This window comes from Salvelinus alpinus, chromosome 23, assembly GCF_045679555.1.
Source record: "Salvelinus alpinus chromosome 23, SLU_Salpinus.1, whole genome shotgun sequence".
NCBI classification, from domain to species: domain Eukaryota; kingdom Metazoa; phylum Chordata; class Actinopteri; order Salmoniformes; family Salmonidae; genus Salvelinus; species Salvelinus alpinus.
In genome coordinates this window covers 6,040,869-6,056,997 of record NC_092108.1, presented here as the reverse complement: position 1 = coordinate 6,056,997, position 16,129 = coordinate 6,040,869, and the positions used below count along the sequence as shown (strand labels likewise).

The 16,129-nt window shown below is 47.3% G+C and overlaps 1 protein-coding gene across 2 annotated transcripts in view; it reads right to left on the bottom strand.

Moving 5' to 3' along the window:
• The window catches only part of LOC139550116 (retinal-specific phospholipid-transporting ATPase ABCA4-like), a 104,348-nt gene that overhangs the window by 15,664 nt on the left and 72,555 nt on the right, over positions 1-16,129 (bottom strand). For both annotated transcript variants that reach the window (XM_071360758.1, XM_071360757.1), the window contains exons 31-40: positions 15,120-15,218; positions 14,766-14,955; positions 10,692-10,786; positions 8,903-8,935; positions 7,616-7,721; positions 7,239-7,313; positions 5,975-6,144; positions 5,178-5,355; positions 1,504-1,619; positions 699-846 (exon numbers count right to left, since the gene is read on the bottom strand). In XM_071360758.1, the coding sequence (XP_071216859.1) occupies positions 699-846; positions 1,504-1,619; positions 5,178-5,355; positions 5,975-6,144; positions 7,239-7,313; positions 7,616-7,721; positions 8,903-8,935; positions 10,692-10,786; positions 14,766-14,955; positions 15,120-15,218 (1,210 nt within the window). The remainder of the gene's footprint in view (positions 1-698; positions 847-1,503; positions 1,620-5,177; positions 5,356-5,974; positions 6,145-7,238; positions 7,314-7,615; positions 7,722-8,902; positions 8,936-10,691; positions 10,787-14,765; positions 14,956-15,119; positions 15,219-16,129) is intronic.

Below are 16,129 nucleotides of genomic sequence, written 5' to 3'. Positions count from 1 at the left end.
CATCAACACAATAAACAACAACAACATCAACACAACAAATAACAACAAAATAAACAACGACAACACAACAAATAACAACACAATAAACAACAACAATACAATAAACAACAACAATAACATAAACAACAACACAATAAACAACAACAACATCAACACAACAAATAACAACACAATAAACAACAATGACAACACAATAAACCACACAATAAACAACATCAACAGCAACACAACAAACAACAACACAATAAACAACAACAACACAAACAAAAACACAATAAACAACAACAATAAAGTAAACAACAACACAATAACAACAACATCAACACAATAAACAACAACACAAACAACAACATCAACACAACAAACACCACAATAAAAAACAACAATGCAATAAACAACAACAACAGCAACACAACAAAAACAACACAATATACAACAACAACAACACAACAAACAACACAATAAACAACAAGAATACAGTAAACAACAACAACACAACAAACAAGAACAACATCAACACAACAACAACAATACAGTAAACACAATAAACAAAAAAACAACAATACAATAAACACCTACAACAATACAATAAACAACAAAACAATAAACAACAACAATTAAACATGACTCGCTCCCTCTCTCTTTCTCTCTCATACACAATCTGCCTCTCCCTCCCTCCCTCTCTCCCCCATCCTCACCCGGTTGTTCTCAAACAGTTCCAATATGAAGGTGAGGGCGCTGCTGTTGATGCCGATGAACAGGTTGATGCAGGACAGAGAGACGTAGGCTGTACTGGGGATGTTAAAGATGTATGACATGGGGTACATCATGGGGGTTACTGACCACCTAGAGAGAGAGAGGGAAGAGAGAGAGCGGGTGAGAGAGAGACAGAGAGAGAGAGAGACACACAGAGAGAGACACAGAGAGAGAGATTTAGGACATCAAAAGGGGATTTGGGGCCTCCCGGGTGGCGCAGTGGTCTAATCTGTGCCACCAGAGACTCTGGGTTCGAGCCCAGGCTCTGTCGCAACCGGCCGCGACCGGGAGGTCCATGGGGCGACGCACAATTGGCCTAGCGTCGTCCGGGTTAGGGAGGGTTTGGCCGGTAGGGATATCCTTGTCTCATCGCGCACTAGCGACTCCTGTGGCGAGCCGGGAGCAGTGCATGCTGACCAGGTCGCTAGGTGTACGGTGTTTCCTCCGACACATTGGTGCGGCTGGCTTCCGGGTTGGATGCGCGCTATGTTGGGTTGTGTTTCGGAGGACGCATGGCTCTCGACCTTCGTCTCTCCCGAGCCCGTACGGGAGTTGTAGCGATGAGACAAGACAGTAACTACTAACAATTGGATACCACGAAATTGGGGAGAAAAAGGGGCTAAAAAGCAGAGCATCGGAGTGGTCCCACCTAAAGCAAACAACACCTTACAAAGGCTTTATACAGCATTCATAAAGTCTTCATAAGCAGTACACACAAGCTTCCCAAATCATATGCCTAGTACTCACCCATACAAGAAGAGCAGGAGAACGAGGGCTGGCAGGTTGGTGGGTGAGGTGTAACACTTCTTGTCGAAGACCACAAAGATCCCCACCACCATGGCTGTACTGAGAGAGTAGTTCATCTGGAGAGACCGGAGATGGAAAATATGGAAAACATTTCAATTGATGAAATCCGAGTGAAACAAGTCACTGACACGTCCATGTCAATCAGATTCCAATTTGAATGGCCGCCAGAGGTAGGGCGAAACTGTGATGGCTTTATACCTAAAAAATAGTTATTCAGACTTGCCCCAGGGCCCAGCTGTACGTACAATTTGGTACATCTATCACAAAAGGCACAATTCAATATATTCAATACAGTTGGCAAGCAAGCATTTCATTGCACTGTATCCGCGAGCCTACCAGACGGGCTAAATGCTTTTTATGCTCTCTTCGAGGCAAGCAACACTGAAGTATGCATGAGAGCACCAGCTGTTCCGGACGACTGTGTGATCACGCTTTCCGTAGCCAATGTGAGCAAGACCTTTAACCTCGCTTGGGTAGGGGGCAGTATTTTGACATCCGGATGAAAAGCGTGCCCAAAGTAAACTGCCTGTTACTCAGGCCCAGAAGCTAGGATATGCATATAATTGGTATATTTGGATAGAAAACACTCTAAAGTTTCTAAAACTGTTAAAATTATGTCTGAGTATAACAGAACTGATATGGCAGTCGAAACCCTGAGGACAAAATAAAATCAGCCTACCCCTATTTTCAATGACTATCACTTTTATTATAAGGCCAGATCCTCTCAGATTGCAGTTCCTAGGGCTTCCACACGATGTAAACAGTCTTTATAAAGAGTTTCAGGCTGGTTTTTGCAAAAATGAGCCTTAAATGGAAGTTTTTCTAGGTGGCTCCCATTTTGGCTGTAGTGTTTCCAAGCACGTGGAAGAGAGCGCGATCTTTGGTATTTTTTTCCAGTAAAGACAATAACGATTCTCCGTCTTAAATTGTATAGTTTATTTACGTATTAGGGTACCTCGGGTTTGATTATAAACGTTGTTTGACTTGTTTGGAAAAGTTTATTAGTAACGTTTGGGATTCATTTTGTAATATTATTGACTGAAGCGCGCCAGGTAAACTGAGTTTTTATGGATATAAAGAAGGACATTATCGAACAAAAGGACTATTTGTGATGTAACTGGGACCTTTTGGAGTGCTAACAGAAGAAGATCATCAAAGGTAAGGCATTTTTTATATCGCTATTTCTGACTTTCGTGTCGCACCTGCCTGGTTGAAATATTTTTTTCATGTGTTTGTATGCGGGATGCTGTCCTCAGATAATTGCATGGTTTGCTTTCGCCATAAAGCCTTTTTGAAATCTGACACGGCAGCTGGATTAACAAGAAGTTAAGCTTTATTTTGATGTATTACACTTGTGATTTTATGAAAGTTAAATATTTATAATACTGTAGTTTGAATTTCGCGCTCTGCCATTTCACCGGATGTTGGCCAGGTGAAACGCTACCGTCCCACCTGCCCAGAAGAAGTTAAACAGGTCAACATTCACAAGGCCGTGAATGACGGATTACCAGGATTTGTACTCAGAGCAGACATTTTCAACCTCTCCCTGACTGAGTCTGTAATACCTACATGTTTCAAGCAAACCACCATAGTCCCTTTGTCCAATAAAGCGAAGGTAACCTGCCTAAATGACAACCACCCCGTAGCACTCACGTCTGTAGCCATGAAGTGCTTTGAAAGGCTGGTGATGGTTCACATCAACACCATCATCCCAGAAACCCTAGACCCACTCCAATTTGCATACCGCCCCAACAGATCCACAGATGATGCAATCTCATTCGCACTCCACACTGCCCTTTCCCACCTGGAAAAAAGGAACACTTATGTGAGAATGGTATTCATTGACTACAGCTCAGCGTTCAACACCATAGTGCCCTCAAATCTCATCACTAAGCTACGAACCCTGGGACTAAACACCTACCTCTGCATCTGAATCCTGGACTTCCTGATGGGCCGCCCCCAGGTGGTAAGAGACGGCAACAACACGTCTGCCACGCTGATCCTTAACACGGGGACCCCTCAGGGGTGCATGCTTAGTCCCCTCCTGTACTCCCTGTTCACCCACGACTGCGTGGCCAAGCACGACTCCAACACCATCATTAAGTTTGCTGACAACACAACGGTGGAAGGACTGATCACCGACAACAATGAGACGGCCTATAGGGAGGAGGTCAGAGACCTGGCAGTGTGGTGCCAGGACAGCAACTTCTCCCTCAATGTGACCAAGACAAAGGAGATGATTGTGGACTACAGGAAAAGAGGACCGAGCACACACCCATTCACATCAATGGGACTGTAGTGGAGCAGGTTGGGAGCTTCAAGTTCCTTTGAGTCCACATCACCAACAAACTAACATAGTCCAAGCACACCAAGAAAGTTGTGAAGAGGGCACGACAATGCCTTTTCCCCCTCAGGAGACTGAAAAGATTTGGCATGGGTCCCCAGATCCTCAAAAGGTGATACAGCTGCACCATCAAGAGCATCGTGACTGGTTGCATCACCGCCTGGTATGGCAACTGTTCGGCATCCGACAGTAAGGCGCTACAGAGGGTAGTGCGTACTGCCCAGTACTACACTGGGGCAAAACTTCCTGACATCCAGGACCTACAGTATATACTAGGCGGTGTCAGATGAAGGTTGAAAATATTGTCAAAGACTCCAGTCACCCAAGTCATAGACTATTCTCTCTGCTACCGCACGGCAAGCGTTCCTTAACAGCTTCTACCCCCAAGCCATAAGACTGCTGAACAATTATTCAAATAGCCACCCGAACTATTTGCATTGACACCCCTCCCCCCTTGTTTTTACACTGCTGCTACTCTCTGTTTATTATCTATGCAGTCACTTCACCCCTACTTACATGTACAAATGACCTCGACTAACCTGTACCCCCGCACATTGACTCGGTACCGGTACCCCCTGTATATAGCCTCATTATTATTATTTTATTGTGTTATTTTTATTGTATTTATTTTTTACTTCATTTAGTAAATATTTTCTTGACTCTATTTTCTTAAAACTACATTGTTGATTAAGGACTTGTAAGTAAGCATTTCACGGTAAGGTCCACACCTGATGTATTCAGCATTTCACTGTAAGGTCTACACCTGATGTATTCAGCATTTCACTGTAAGGTCCACACCTGATGTATTCAGCATTTCACTGTAAGGTCCACACCTGTTGTATTCAGCATTTCACTGTAAGGTCCACACCTGATGTATTCAGCATTTCACGGTAAGGTCTACACCTGTTGTATTCAGCATTTCACGGTAAGGTCTACACCTGTTGTATTCAGCATTTCACGGTAAGGTCTACACCTGTTGTATTCAGCATTTCACTGTAAGGTCCACACCTGATGTATTCAGCATTTCACGGTAAGGTACCTGATCTATTCAGCACATGTGACAAAAAATTTGATTTGAATTCCATGCTCTAGAAACATGAGAGAACAACATGCTACATAAGAGTCTAGTTCCTCTCCAGGTTTCTTCCTGTAACTGTGACTTACTCTTTTGTGGGTCTAGTTCAGGTTACTGTAAAGCACTTTTGTCACAAATAACGATATAAAAAAGGGCTTCATAAATAACAGTTTATTGATTGATTAAAAGACGTACCATATCCCAGAAGAAGTTGGCTAACCAGTAGACAAGGGGGCTGACCCCGCTGACGAACTGGAGGTGTTTAGCCTTGGTTACTCTCTCCTGGATCAGGTAGAGGACAAACGAGGCTGGGATGAAGGACATGGCAAAGATCACACAGATAGCTGTCACTGCGTCTACTGATGTCTTCAACCTGGGAGAGGAGAGAGAGACAGGTTAGATAACAGATAGCTGTCACCGGGTCTACTGATGTCTTCAAGAGGAGAGAGAGACAGGTTAGATAACAGAGAGATGGTCACCCTAGGTGACAGACAGGGACACAGAGAGACAGACACATAGTAGAAGGAAGATAACCTGGGAGAGGAGATGACTTACAGACATTTTCAACATATTCAACACAAAGCCCACAAGCTATAGGGGAAAGGGGATGCCTAGTTAGTTGTACAACTGAAAGTATTCAACTGAAATGTGTCTTCCGCATTTAACCCAACCTCTCTGAATAAGAGAGGCGAGGTGGAGGCTGCCTTAATCGACATCCACATCATTGGCGCCCGAGGAGCAGTGGGGTTAATTGCCTTGCTCAGGGGCAGACTTGTACCTTGTCAGCTCGGGGATTCGATCCAGCAACCTTTTGGTTACTGGCCCAACGTTCCTACCCGCCAGGCTACCTGCCGCCCCTAAAAGACACGATGTATGAACTGGAAAAATCCTGTTCATGACCCCTGAAGGGATGAAGAACGTAGCGTTGAATCGGCACAAGCCTGTGATTAGTTCCTGTATTGTTTTAAAAAGAGGGACCCAGTGTAACTTACACAGTGACTTCAGACAGCTGTTCCTTGGTGAGGTTGAGGGGGTGGTTGATGGCTGTGATGCCGTACTGCATGGGGTCAACGTTACGAGGCAGGTGGGCCCTCAGAATGGCGTTGTTGGCCACATTCATGAAGGACACCATGGCGTGCCAGCCTTTGTTGTTGTACCAGACCTGGTTTGGGGAGCAGAGGTGCGTTCAATATACAACAAATTTTGTATAAAAAAAAAAGACCTGGATGGGATTAGAGGCATGTTCAATTTATGATGTTTTTTTTGTTAAATTCTGAAATATGGAGTCATATACACTACCATTCAAAAGTTTGGGGTCACTTAGAAATGTCCTTGTTTTTGAAAGAAAAGCCTTCTTTTTTTTTGGCCATTAAAATAACATCAAATTGATCAGAAATACAGTGTAGACATTGTTAATGTTATAAATGACTATTGTAGCTGGAAACAGCAGATTTTTTATGGAATATCTACATTGGTGTACAGAGGCCCATTATCAGCAACCATCACTCCTGTGTTCCAATGGCACGTTGTGTTAGCTAATCCAAGTTTATCATTTTAAAAGGCTAATTGATCATTAGAAAACCCTTTTGCAATTATGTTAGCACAGCTGAAAACTGTTGTTCTGATTAAAGAAGCAATAAAACTGGCCTTCTTTAGACTAGTTGAGTATCTGGAGCATAAGCATTTGTGGGTTCGATTACACTCTCAAAATGGCCAGAAACAAATAACTTTCTTCTGAAACTCGTCAGTCTATTCTTGTTCTGAGAAATGAAGGCTATTCCATGCGAGAAATTGCCAAGAAACTGAAAATCTCGAACAACGCTGTGTACTACTCCCTTCACAGAACAGCGCAAACTGGCTCTAACCAGAATAGAAAGAGGAGTGGGAGGCCCCGGTGCACAACTGGGCAAGAGGACAAGTACATTAGAGTGTATAGTTTGAGAAACAGGCACCTTACAAGTCCTCAACTGGCAGCTTCATTAAATAGTACCCGCAAAACCCTAACAATATCTACACTGTATTTCTGATCAATTTGATATTATTTTATTAGACAAACAATGTGCTTCTCTTTCAAAAACAATGACATTTCTAAGTGACCCCAAACTTTTGAACAGTAGTGTACATAACAAAACAAATACAAATAAAACATTTCAATAAAAATAATATCAGTGTACTGTTTTTCAATATAATGTCTCAGGTAACATGATAATATCATACTGTGATTCAGAGGTATATGACAGCCAGTAACTAACTTACTTTGACATTGTATTCACTTTCCATGTATCTGAGGAAAGGTCCAATCTCCTGCAGCGATAGCTTTGTGTAGGGACCCTGTCGGAATTATAAAACAATATTATGTAACTGAGCCAACTGTTAATCACACTCACTTAATTCCTACCACTACTACTACTGATGCACGCTCCATCACTCCAGAGCCCAGGAGGTGGGTGAAAGGGAGGACAGCTCATAATAATGTCTGGAATGGAGTGAATGGAATGGAAGATGTGTTTGATACCATTCCTTTAATTCCACTCCAGACATTACTATGAGCCCTTCCTCCCCAATGAAGGTGCCACCAGCCTCCTGTGCTCCAAAGCCCTGACCCACTAGGCCAGGTATGTAGTGATCAGTACCCCAGTAACGTTGAGCATCTTCATCAGTTGAGAGAGGGTATCCTGGATCTGTTTAGGGCTGACTTCCAGTATGGGCAGCTGACCTCCAACAGACAGGCCTCCATACCTGAGGACCAACAACACAGTCATACACACAACCCTCCTACAGACAACCCCTCCAACAGACAACTCCTCCAACAGACAGACCTCTAAACCTGTGGACCAACAACACAGTCATACACACAACCCTCCAACAGACAGGCCCTCCAACAGACAGGCCTCCAACAGACAGACCCTCCAACAGACAACCCTCCAACAGACAGGCCTCCAACAGACAGACCCTCCAACAGACAACCCTCCAACAGACAGGCCTCCAACAGACAGACCCTCCAACAGACAGACCCTCCAACAGACAGGCCTCCAACAGACAACCCCTCCAACAGACAACCCCTCCAACAGACAACCCCTCCAACAGACAGGCCTCCAACAGACAACCCTCCAACAGACAGGCCTCCAACAGACAGACCCTCCAACAGACAGACCCTCCAACAGACAACCCTCCAACAGACAACCCTCCAACAGACAACCCTCCAACAGACAACCCTCCAACAGACAACCCTCCAACAGACAGGCCTCCAACAGACAGACCCTCCAACAGACAGACCCTCCAACAGACAGACCCTCCAACAGACAACCCTCCAACAGACAAGCTTCCAACAGACAACCCTCCAACAGACAACCCTCCAACAGACAACCCTCCAACAGACAGACCCTCCAACAGACAACCCTCCAACTGACAGGCCTCCAACAGACAGACCCTCCAACAGACAGACCCTCCAACAGACAACCCTCCAACAGACAACCCTCCAACAGACAACCCTCCGACAGACAACCCTCCAACAGACAACCCTCCAACAGACAACCCTCCAACAGACAACCCTCCGACAGACAACCCTCCGACAGACAACCCTCCAACAGACAAGCTTCCAACAGACAGGCCTCCAACAGACAACCATCCAACAGACAACCATCCAACAGACAACCCTCCAACAGACAACCCCTCCAACAGACAACCCTCCAACAGACAACCCTCCGACAGACAACCCTCCAACAGACAACCCTCCAATAGACAACCCTCCAACAGACAACTCTCCAGACCTGAAGAGGATCCAGACATATTACACAAAATCCCCTGAGACAAGAATCATCATTTCTACTAGAGGGTGAAACAGTGTATGAAAATAAGCTAAACTAAAACTGATATTTAGTTTGCTATGAGGTATGTTTAGAAAATAAATAAAAACATACCTTTGTTCATTCACCCAGTATTTGCTCTTCAAACTGGAAATGGAAAACAAAATAATAAAATGACTTACAGATTAACATATCATCAGATGACTTCTGCTGTTTGACATGGATGACAGTGTCATGACTGGCCTGCTCGTGTCAGCTTTCAATGGACCACAATCCTACACAGAGATCTCTCACACCCACTAGAGGGGAAGAGATCGAGAGGTATGGAGATGGGGGGATTTTATGACACCTCACGCCCATTGTAAATCTCAAGGCCACAGACAAAATTCCATTGTCCTCTCAGTATGGAGAACCATCCTCAGAACATTAACATGCAATAAATGGACTTTGGGACATTAGGTTTCGTCAGCCACAATGGTGGTAATGAAGATTGATGGAATTTGAAAATGAACGTCGTTTTTGTTATGTTATTAAAAGTTAAAGGACGACATTATAACGAAAACATTGTAACTTTAAGAGTTTTCCTAATATGTACTTTATGTTTGCATACTGTACGTTGTGTAGAACATTTCCAGATCAAAGAGAATTTTTTTGTAAAGATGAAATGTGAAGTTAGTTGTATAAATTGGATCTGAGTAAAATCCAGACCTCCAGCCTTCGTAACTAGTTACGCCCAGAGAACTTGCCCTAAAGGTAGAAACGCCCATTTCTGACCCGAGGGTAAAAAACATGTGAGTTAAAAATGTACACATTAGACTAAGTGACCCTGAGCTGCAGCCAAGGTCTGAGTGATCAGCAAACCCAAAACGCAACACGAGGTTGAAGAAGACAAAAGGAACCTTTTAACAACCTATGCTACGGACGAGTAGCTGTATCTAAAAGGGGGTGAATTCAAGCAGGATCCACCCGGTCACCACTCTCCAAGGAATCGTGTGTCTACACTGTTTTCCTTCCCACTCTGGAACCTTCCACACGGCTGATTAGCCCTCCTCCGAAAGCCCCTTTTCAGGGCGAGGAAACAGACCACTAAGAGAAAGGACACTGACATCGTGAGGAGAAACAGAGAGAGTTACACACGGTAACCGAAGACGGACCGTCATCAGAGAAGTCGGAATCCGTTCCACGCAGAGACACCCCGTCGGAGACCTTCAACACGTAATTACATCATTGTATTCTGACCCATAAGAGCGGCAGTTCGGGGCAAGGTTAGGGTTAAAATAAGCATAGCTGACAAATGCACCCAAGTGTGTTTTTCTCTCGTGTACTCTCTCTTTCTCTCTCTTTTGAAATCCCCATTTTTGTAACACGTGTCATATTGTGTTGGTCCGCTAGGGACCTGTTCATCCTACTAAGTTCTAATCAATAGCCCAGACTGTGTGTTTGTGTCTTATATTATAATTTTAGCTTGTTAGTAAATAAATAATCAGCTTATTTGGTGAGACTCGGGTTTGTGCAGATTCCTGGATTATGCGACGTTCAGAATGAGACTGTAGAGAAAATTTATTAATTAGCGACTGTTGTAAAATTCGATATTCTGATATTCTTTGAGTTCATTTGGGAAATAGAAACTCAATAAAACCAAACTTTCCCATGGTGCCCCCCGGTTAAGGAGTTAATAATTACCTGATTCATTTAATCACATAATTATAAACCGTTAATCATTCGATGAGCAGCAGTCGTCACATTAATCAATACAACGTCACCACAACTGTAACAGATGAACATATAACACAGATGACCTCTGCTGTTTGACATGGATGACTCTAACTCTACCACACCTGTCTGATACATATAACACACGTCTATGACGATGATCTCAGCTGGTGGTGTACGGACCCCTTACCTTTGTCTGATGAGGCTGGGGTAGGTTTTAACCAGGTAGTCTGTAATGTTTCTATCAGTCAAGTCCAGTAGTATATCTCCCGTAGCCTCTTTCCTCTGTAAAGACATCACACATAACGTATACCATCACATTGGATACATTAAAACAGCTTGATAACACAATATCAGAAAAACAACAGTGTTTGGTACTGGAAGAGAGGTTTGGACTGGCTAGGGGTACTGGAGGAGAGGTTAGGACTGGCTAGGGTTACTGGAGGAGAGGTTTGGACTGGCTAGGGTTACTGGAGGAGAGGTTAGGACTGGCTAGGGGTACTGGAGGAGAGGTTTGGACTGGCTAGGGGTACTGGAGGAGAGGTTAGGACTGGCTGGGGGTACTGGAGGAGAGGTTAGGACTGGCTAGGGGTACTGGAGGAGAGGTTTGGACTGGCTAGGGGTACTGGAGGAGAGGTTAGGACTGGCTGGGGGTACTGGAGGAGAGGTTTGGACTGGCTAGGGTTACTAGAGGAGAGGTTAGGACTGGCTAGGGGTACTGGAGGAGAGGTTTGGACTGGCTAGGGGTACTGGAGGAGAGATTTGGACTGGCTGGGGGTACTGGAGGAGAGGTTAGGACTGGCTAGGGGTACTGGAGGAGAGGTTTGGACTGGCTGGGGGTACTGGAGGAGAGGGTTGGACTGGCTAGGGGTACTGGAGGAGAGGTTTGGACTGGCTAGGGGTACTGGAGGAGAGGTTTGGACTGCCTAGGGGTACTGGAGAAGAGGTTTAGACTGGCTAGGGGTACTGGAGGAGAGGTTAGGACTGCCTAGGGGTACTGGAGGAGAGGTTAGGACTGGCTAGGGGTACTAGAGGAGAGGTTAGGACTGGCTGGGGGTACTGGAGGAGAGGTTTGGACTGGCTGGGGGTACTGGAGGAGAGGTTAGGACTGGCTGGGGGTACTGGAGGAGAGGTTAGGACTGGCTAGGGGTACTGGAGGAGAGGTTTGGACTGGCTGGGGGTACTGGAGGAGAGATTAGGACTGGCTAGGGGTACTGGAGGAGAGGTTAGGACTGGCTAGGGGTACTGGAGGAGAGGTTTGGACTGGCTAGGGGTACTGGAGGAGAGGTTAGGACTGGCTAGGGGTACTGGAGGAGAGGTTAGGACTGGCTGGGGGTACTGGAGGAGAGGTTGGGACTGGCTAGGGGTACTGGAGGAGAGGTTGGGACTGGCTGGGGGTACTAGAGAAGAGGTTTGGACTGGCTGGGGGTACTGGAGGAGAGGTTTGGACTGGCTGGGGGTACTGGAGGAGAGGTTTGGACTGGCTAGGGGTACTGGAGGAGAGGTTAGGACTGGCTAGGGGTACTGGAGGAGAGGTTTGGACTGGCTGGGGGTACTGGAGGAGAGGTTTGGACTGGCTGGGGGTACTGGAGGAAAGGTTGGGACTGGCTAGGGGTACTGGAGGAGAGGTTGGGACTGGCTGGGGGTACTAGAGAAGAGGTTTGGACTGGCTGGGGGTACTGGAGGAGAGGTTTGGACTGGCTGGGGGTACTGGAGGAGAGGTTTGGACTGGCTAGGGGTACTGGAGGAGAGGTTAGGACTGGCTAGGGGTACTGGAGGAGAGGTTTGGACTGGCTGGGGGTACTGGAGGAGAGGTTAGGACTGGCTAGGGGTACTAGAGGAGAGGTTAGGACTGGCTGGGGGTACTGGAGGAGAGGTTTGGACTGGCTAGGGGTACTGGAGGAGAGGTTAGGACTGGCTAGGGGTACTGGAGGAGAGGTTAGGACTGGCTGGGGTACTGGAGGAGAGGTTAGGACTGGCTAGGGGTACTGGAGGAGAGGTTAGGACTGGCTGGGGGTACTGGAGGAGAGGTTTGGACTGGCTAGGGGTACTGGAGGAGAGGGTTGGACTGGCTAGGGGTACTGGAGGAGAGGTTTGGACTGGCTGGGGGTACTGGAGGAGAGATTTGGACTGGCTAGGGTTACTGGAGGAGAGGGTTGGACTGGCTAGGGGTACTGGAGGAGAGGGTTGGACTGGCTAGGGTTACTGGAGGAGAGGTTAGGACTGGCTAGGGTTACTGGAGGAGAGGGTTGGACTGGCTAGGGGTACTGGAGGAGAGGTTTGGACTGGCTAGGGTTACTGGAGGAGAGGTTTGGACTGGCTAGGGGTACTGGAGGAGAGGTTTGGACTGGCTGGGGGTACTGGAGGAGAGGTTAGGACTGGCTAGGGTTACTGGAGGAGAGGTTTGGACTGGCTAGGGTTACTGGAGGAGAGGTTTGGACTGGCTAGGGGTACTGGAGGAGAGGTTTGGACTGGCTGGGGGTACTGGAGGAGAGGTTTGGACTGGCTAGGGGTACTGGAGGAGAGGTTTGGACTGGCTGGGGGTACTGGAGGAGAGGTTTGGACTGGCTAGGGGTACTGGAGGAGAGGTTTGGACTGGCTAGGGGTACTGGAGGAGAGGTTTGGACTGGCTGGGGGTACTGGAGGAGAGGTTAGGACTGGCTAGGGGTACTGGAGGAGAGGTTTGGACTGGCTAGGGGTACTGGAGGAGAGGTTAGGACTGGCTAGGGGTACTGGAGGAGAGGTTAGGACTGGCTAGGGGTACTGGAGGAGAGGTTAGGACTGGCTAGGGGTACTGGAGGAGAGGTTAGGACTGGCTAGGGGTACTGGAGGAGAGGTTTGGACTGGCTGGGGGTACTGGAGGAGAGGTTAGGACTGGCTAGGGGTACTGGAGGAGAGGTTAGGACTGGCTAGGGTTACTGGAGGAGAGGTTAGGACTGGCTAGGGGTACTGGAGGAGAGGTTTGGACTGGCTAGGGGTACTAGAGGAGAGGTTAGGACTGGCTAGGGGTACTGGAGGAGAGGTTAGGACTGGCTAGGGGTACTGGAGGAGAGGTTTGGACTGGCTAGGGGTACTGGAGGAGAGGTTTGGACTGGCTAGGGGTACTAGAGGAGAGGTTAGGACTGGCTAGGGGTACTAGAGGAGAGGTTTGGACTGGCTGGGGTACTGGAGGAGAGGTTAGGACTGGCTGGGGTACTGGAGGAGAGGTTTGGACTGGCTAGGGGTACTGGAGGAGAGGTTAGGACTGGCTGGGGGTACTGGAGGAGAGGTTAGGACTGGCTGGGGGTACTGGAGGAGAGGTTTGGACTGGCTATGGGTACTGGAGGAGAGGTTTGGACTGGCTGGGGGTACTGGAGGAGAGGTTTGGACTGGCTGGGGGTACTGGAGGAGAGGTTTGGACTGCCTAGGGGTACTGGAGGAGAGGTTAGGACTGGCTGGGGGTACTGGAGGAGAGGTTAGGACTGGCTGGGGGTACTGGAGGAGAGGTTTGGACTGCCTAGGGGTACTGGAGGAGAGGTTAGGACTGGCTATGGGTACTGGAGGAGAGGTTTGGACTGGCTAGGGGTACTGGAGGAGAGGTTTGGACTGGCTGGGGGTACTGGAGGAGAGGTTAGGACTGGCTGGGGGTACTGGAGGAGAGGTTAGGACTGGCTAGGGGTACTGGAGGAGAGGTTAGGACTGGCTAGGGGTACTGGAGGAGAGGTTTGGACTGGCTGGGGGTACTGGAGGAGAGGTTTGGACTGGCTAGGGGTACTGGAGGAGAGATTAGGACTGGCTGGGGGTACTGGAGGAGAGGTTAGGACTGGCTAGGGGTACTGGAGGAGAGGGTTGGACTGGCTGGGGGTACTGGAGGAGAGGTTTGGACTGGCTAGGGGTACTGGAGGAGAGGTTAGGACTGGCTGGGGGTACTGGAGGAGAGGTTAGGACTGGCTGGGGGTACTGGAGGAGAGGTTTGGACTGGCTAGGGGTACTGGAGGAGAGGTTTGGACTGGCTAGGGGTACTGGAGGAGAGATTAGGACTGGCTAGGGGTACTGGAGGAGAGGTTACAGGAGGACAGGTTACAGGCGGACAGTTACAGGATGACAGTTACAGGATGATAGTTACAGGAGGACAGTTACAGGAGGACAGGTTACTGGAGGACAGGTTACTGGAGGACAGGTTACTGGAGGACAGGTTACTGGAGGACAGGTTACAGGAGGACAGGTTACTGCTGTAACATATAAGAAACCTCCAGTAGACACAGAGAACAGTCAATATACTGACCTGCATAGGGGGCAGCCCCCCAGCTCCGATTGGACAGATGGGTAACATAGTCAGCTTCTTATTGGTGCTGCACTGGCAGGAAGGGGAGGGGTTTAGCGGGTGCCACTCAGGGCTCTGCAGGATGTTATTGGCTATTGAAGAAACCGCAGGTGTCTCCCAGCCCAATGTCTCATTCTCACAGGGCAGGTTTCTGTATGGACAAAGCACACACACACACACACACACACACACACACACACATCACAGGAACACACACAATACGTGAGCAGAGAACTTGGTGATTTACAGTGAGTAGAGTAGATTTCAGAATACTAGTCAGAACACAGTCTTCAACCTGGAGTGGCTGGTACTCACTGTAGAGGGGTTCCTGCCATACAGCGAGTCCCAAGGCCAGGGGGATTCAGCAACACCTTGGTGAAATGTCTCATCTGGTAGTTCTCCAGTCGCTCGTTACTGAGAACCGGAGGAAGAAAGAGAAGAAGAACAGGGTCATGACCTACTGGTTAGATACCTAATATAATGTGATGAGAACAGGAAGACCAGGGTCATGACCTATTGGTTAGATACCTAATATAATGTGATGAGAACAGGAAGACCAGGGTCATGACCTACTGGTTAGATACCTAATATAATGTGATGAGAACAGGAAGACCAGGGTCATGACCTACTGGTTAGATACCTAATATAATGTGATGAGAACAGGAAGACCAGGGTCATGACCTACTGGTTAGATACCTAATATAATGTGATGAGAACAGGGTCATGACCTACTGGTTAGATACCTAATATAATGTGATGAGAACAGGAAGACCAGGGTCATGACCTACTGGTTAGATACCTAATATAATGTGATGAGAACAGGAAGACCAGGGTCATGACCTATTGGTTAGATACCTAATATAATGTGATGAGAACAGGAAGACCAGGGTCATGACCTACTGGTTAGATACCTAATATAATGTGATGAGAACAGGAAGACCAGGGTCATGACCTACTGGTTAGATACCTAATATAATGTGATGAGAACAGGAAGACCAGGGTCATGACCTACTGGTTAGATACCTAATATAATGTGATGAGAACAGGGTCATGACCTACTGGTTAGATACCTAATATAATGTGATGAGAACAGGAAGACCAGGGTCATGACCTACTGGTTAGATACCTAATATAATGTGATGAGAACAGGAAGACCAGGGTCATGACCTACTGGTTAGATACCTAATATAATGTGATGAGAACAGGAAGACCAGGGTCATGACCTACTGGTTAGATACCTAATATAATGTGATGAGAACAGGAAGACCAGGGTCATGACCTACTGGTTAGATACCTAATATAATGTGATGAGAACAGGAAGACCA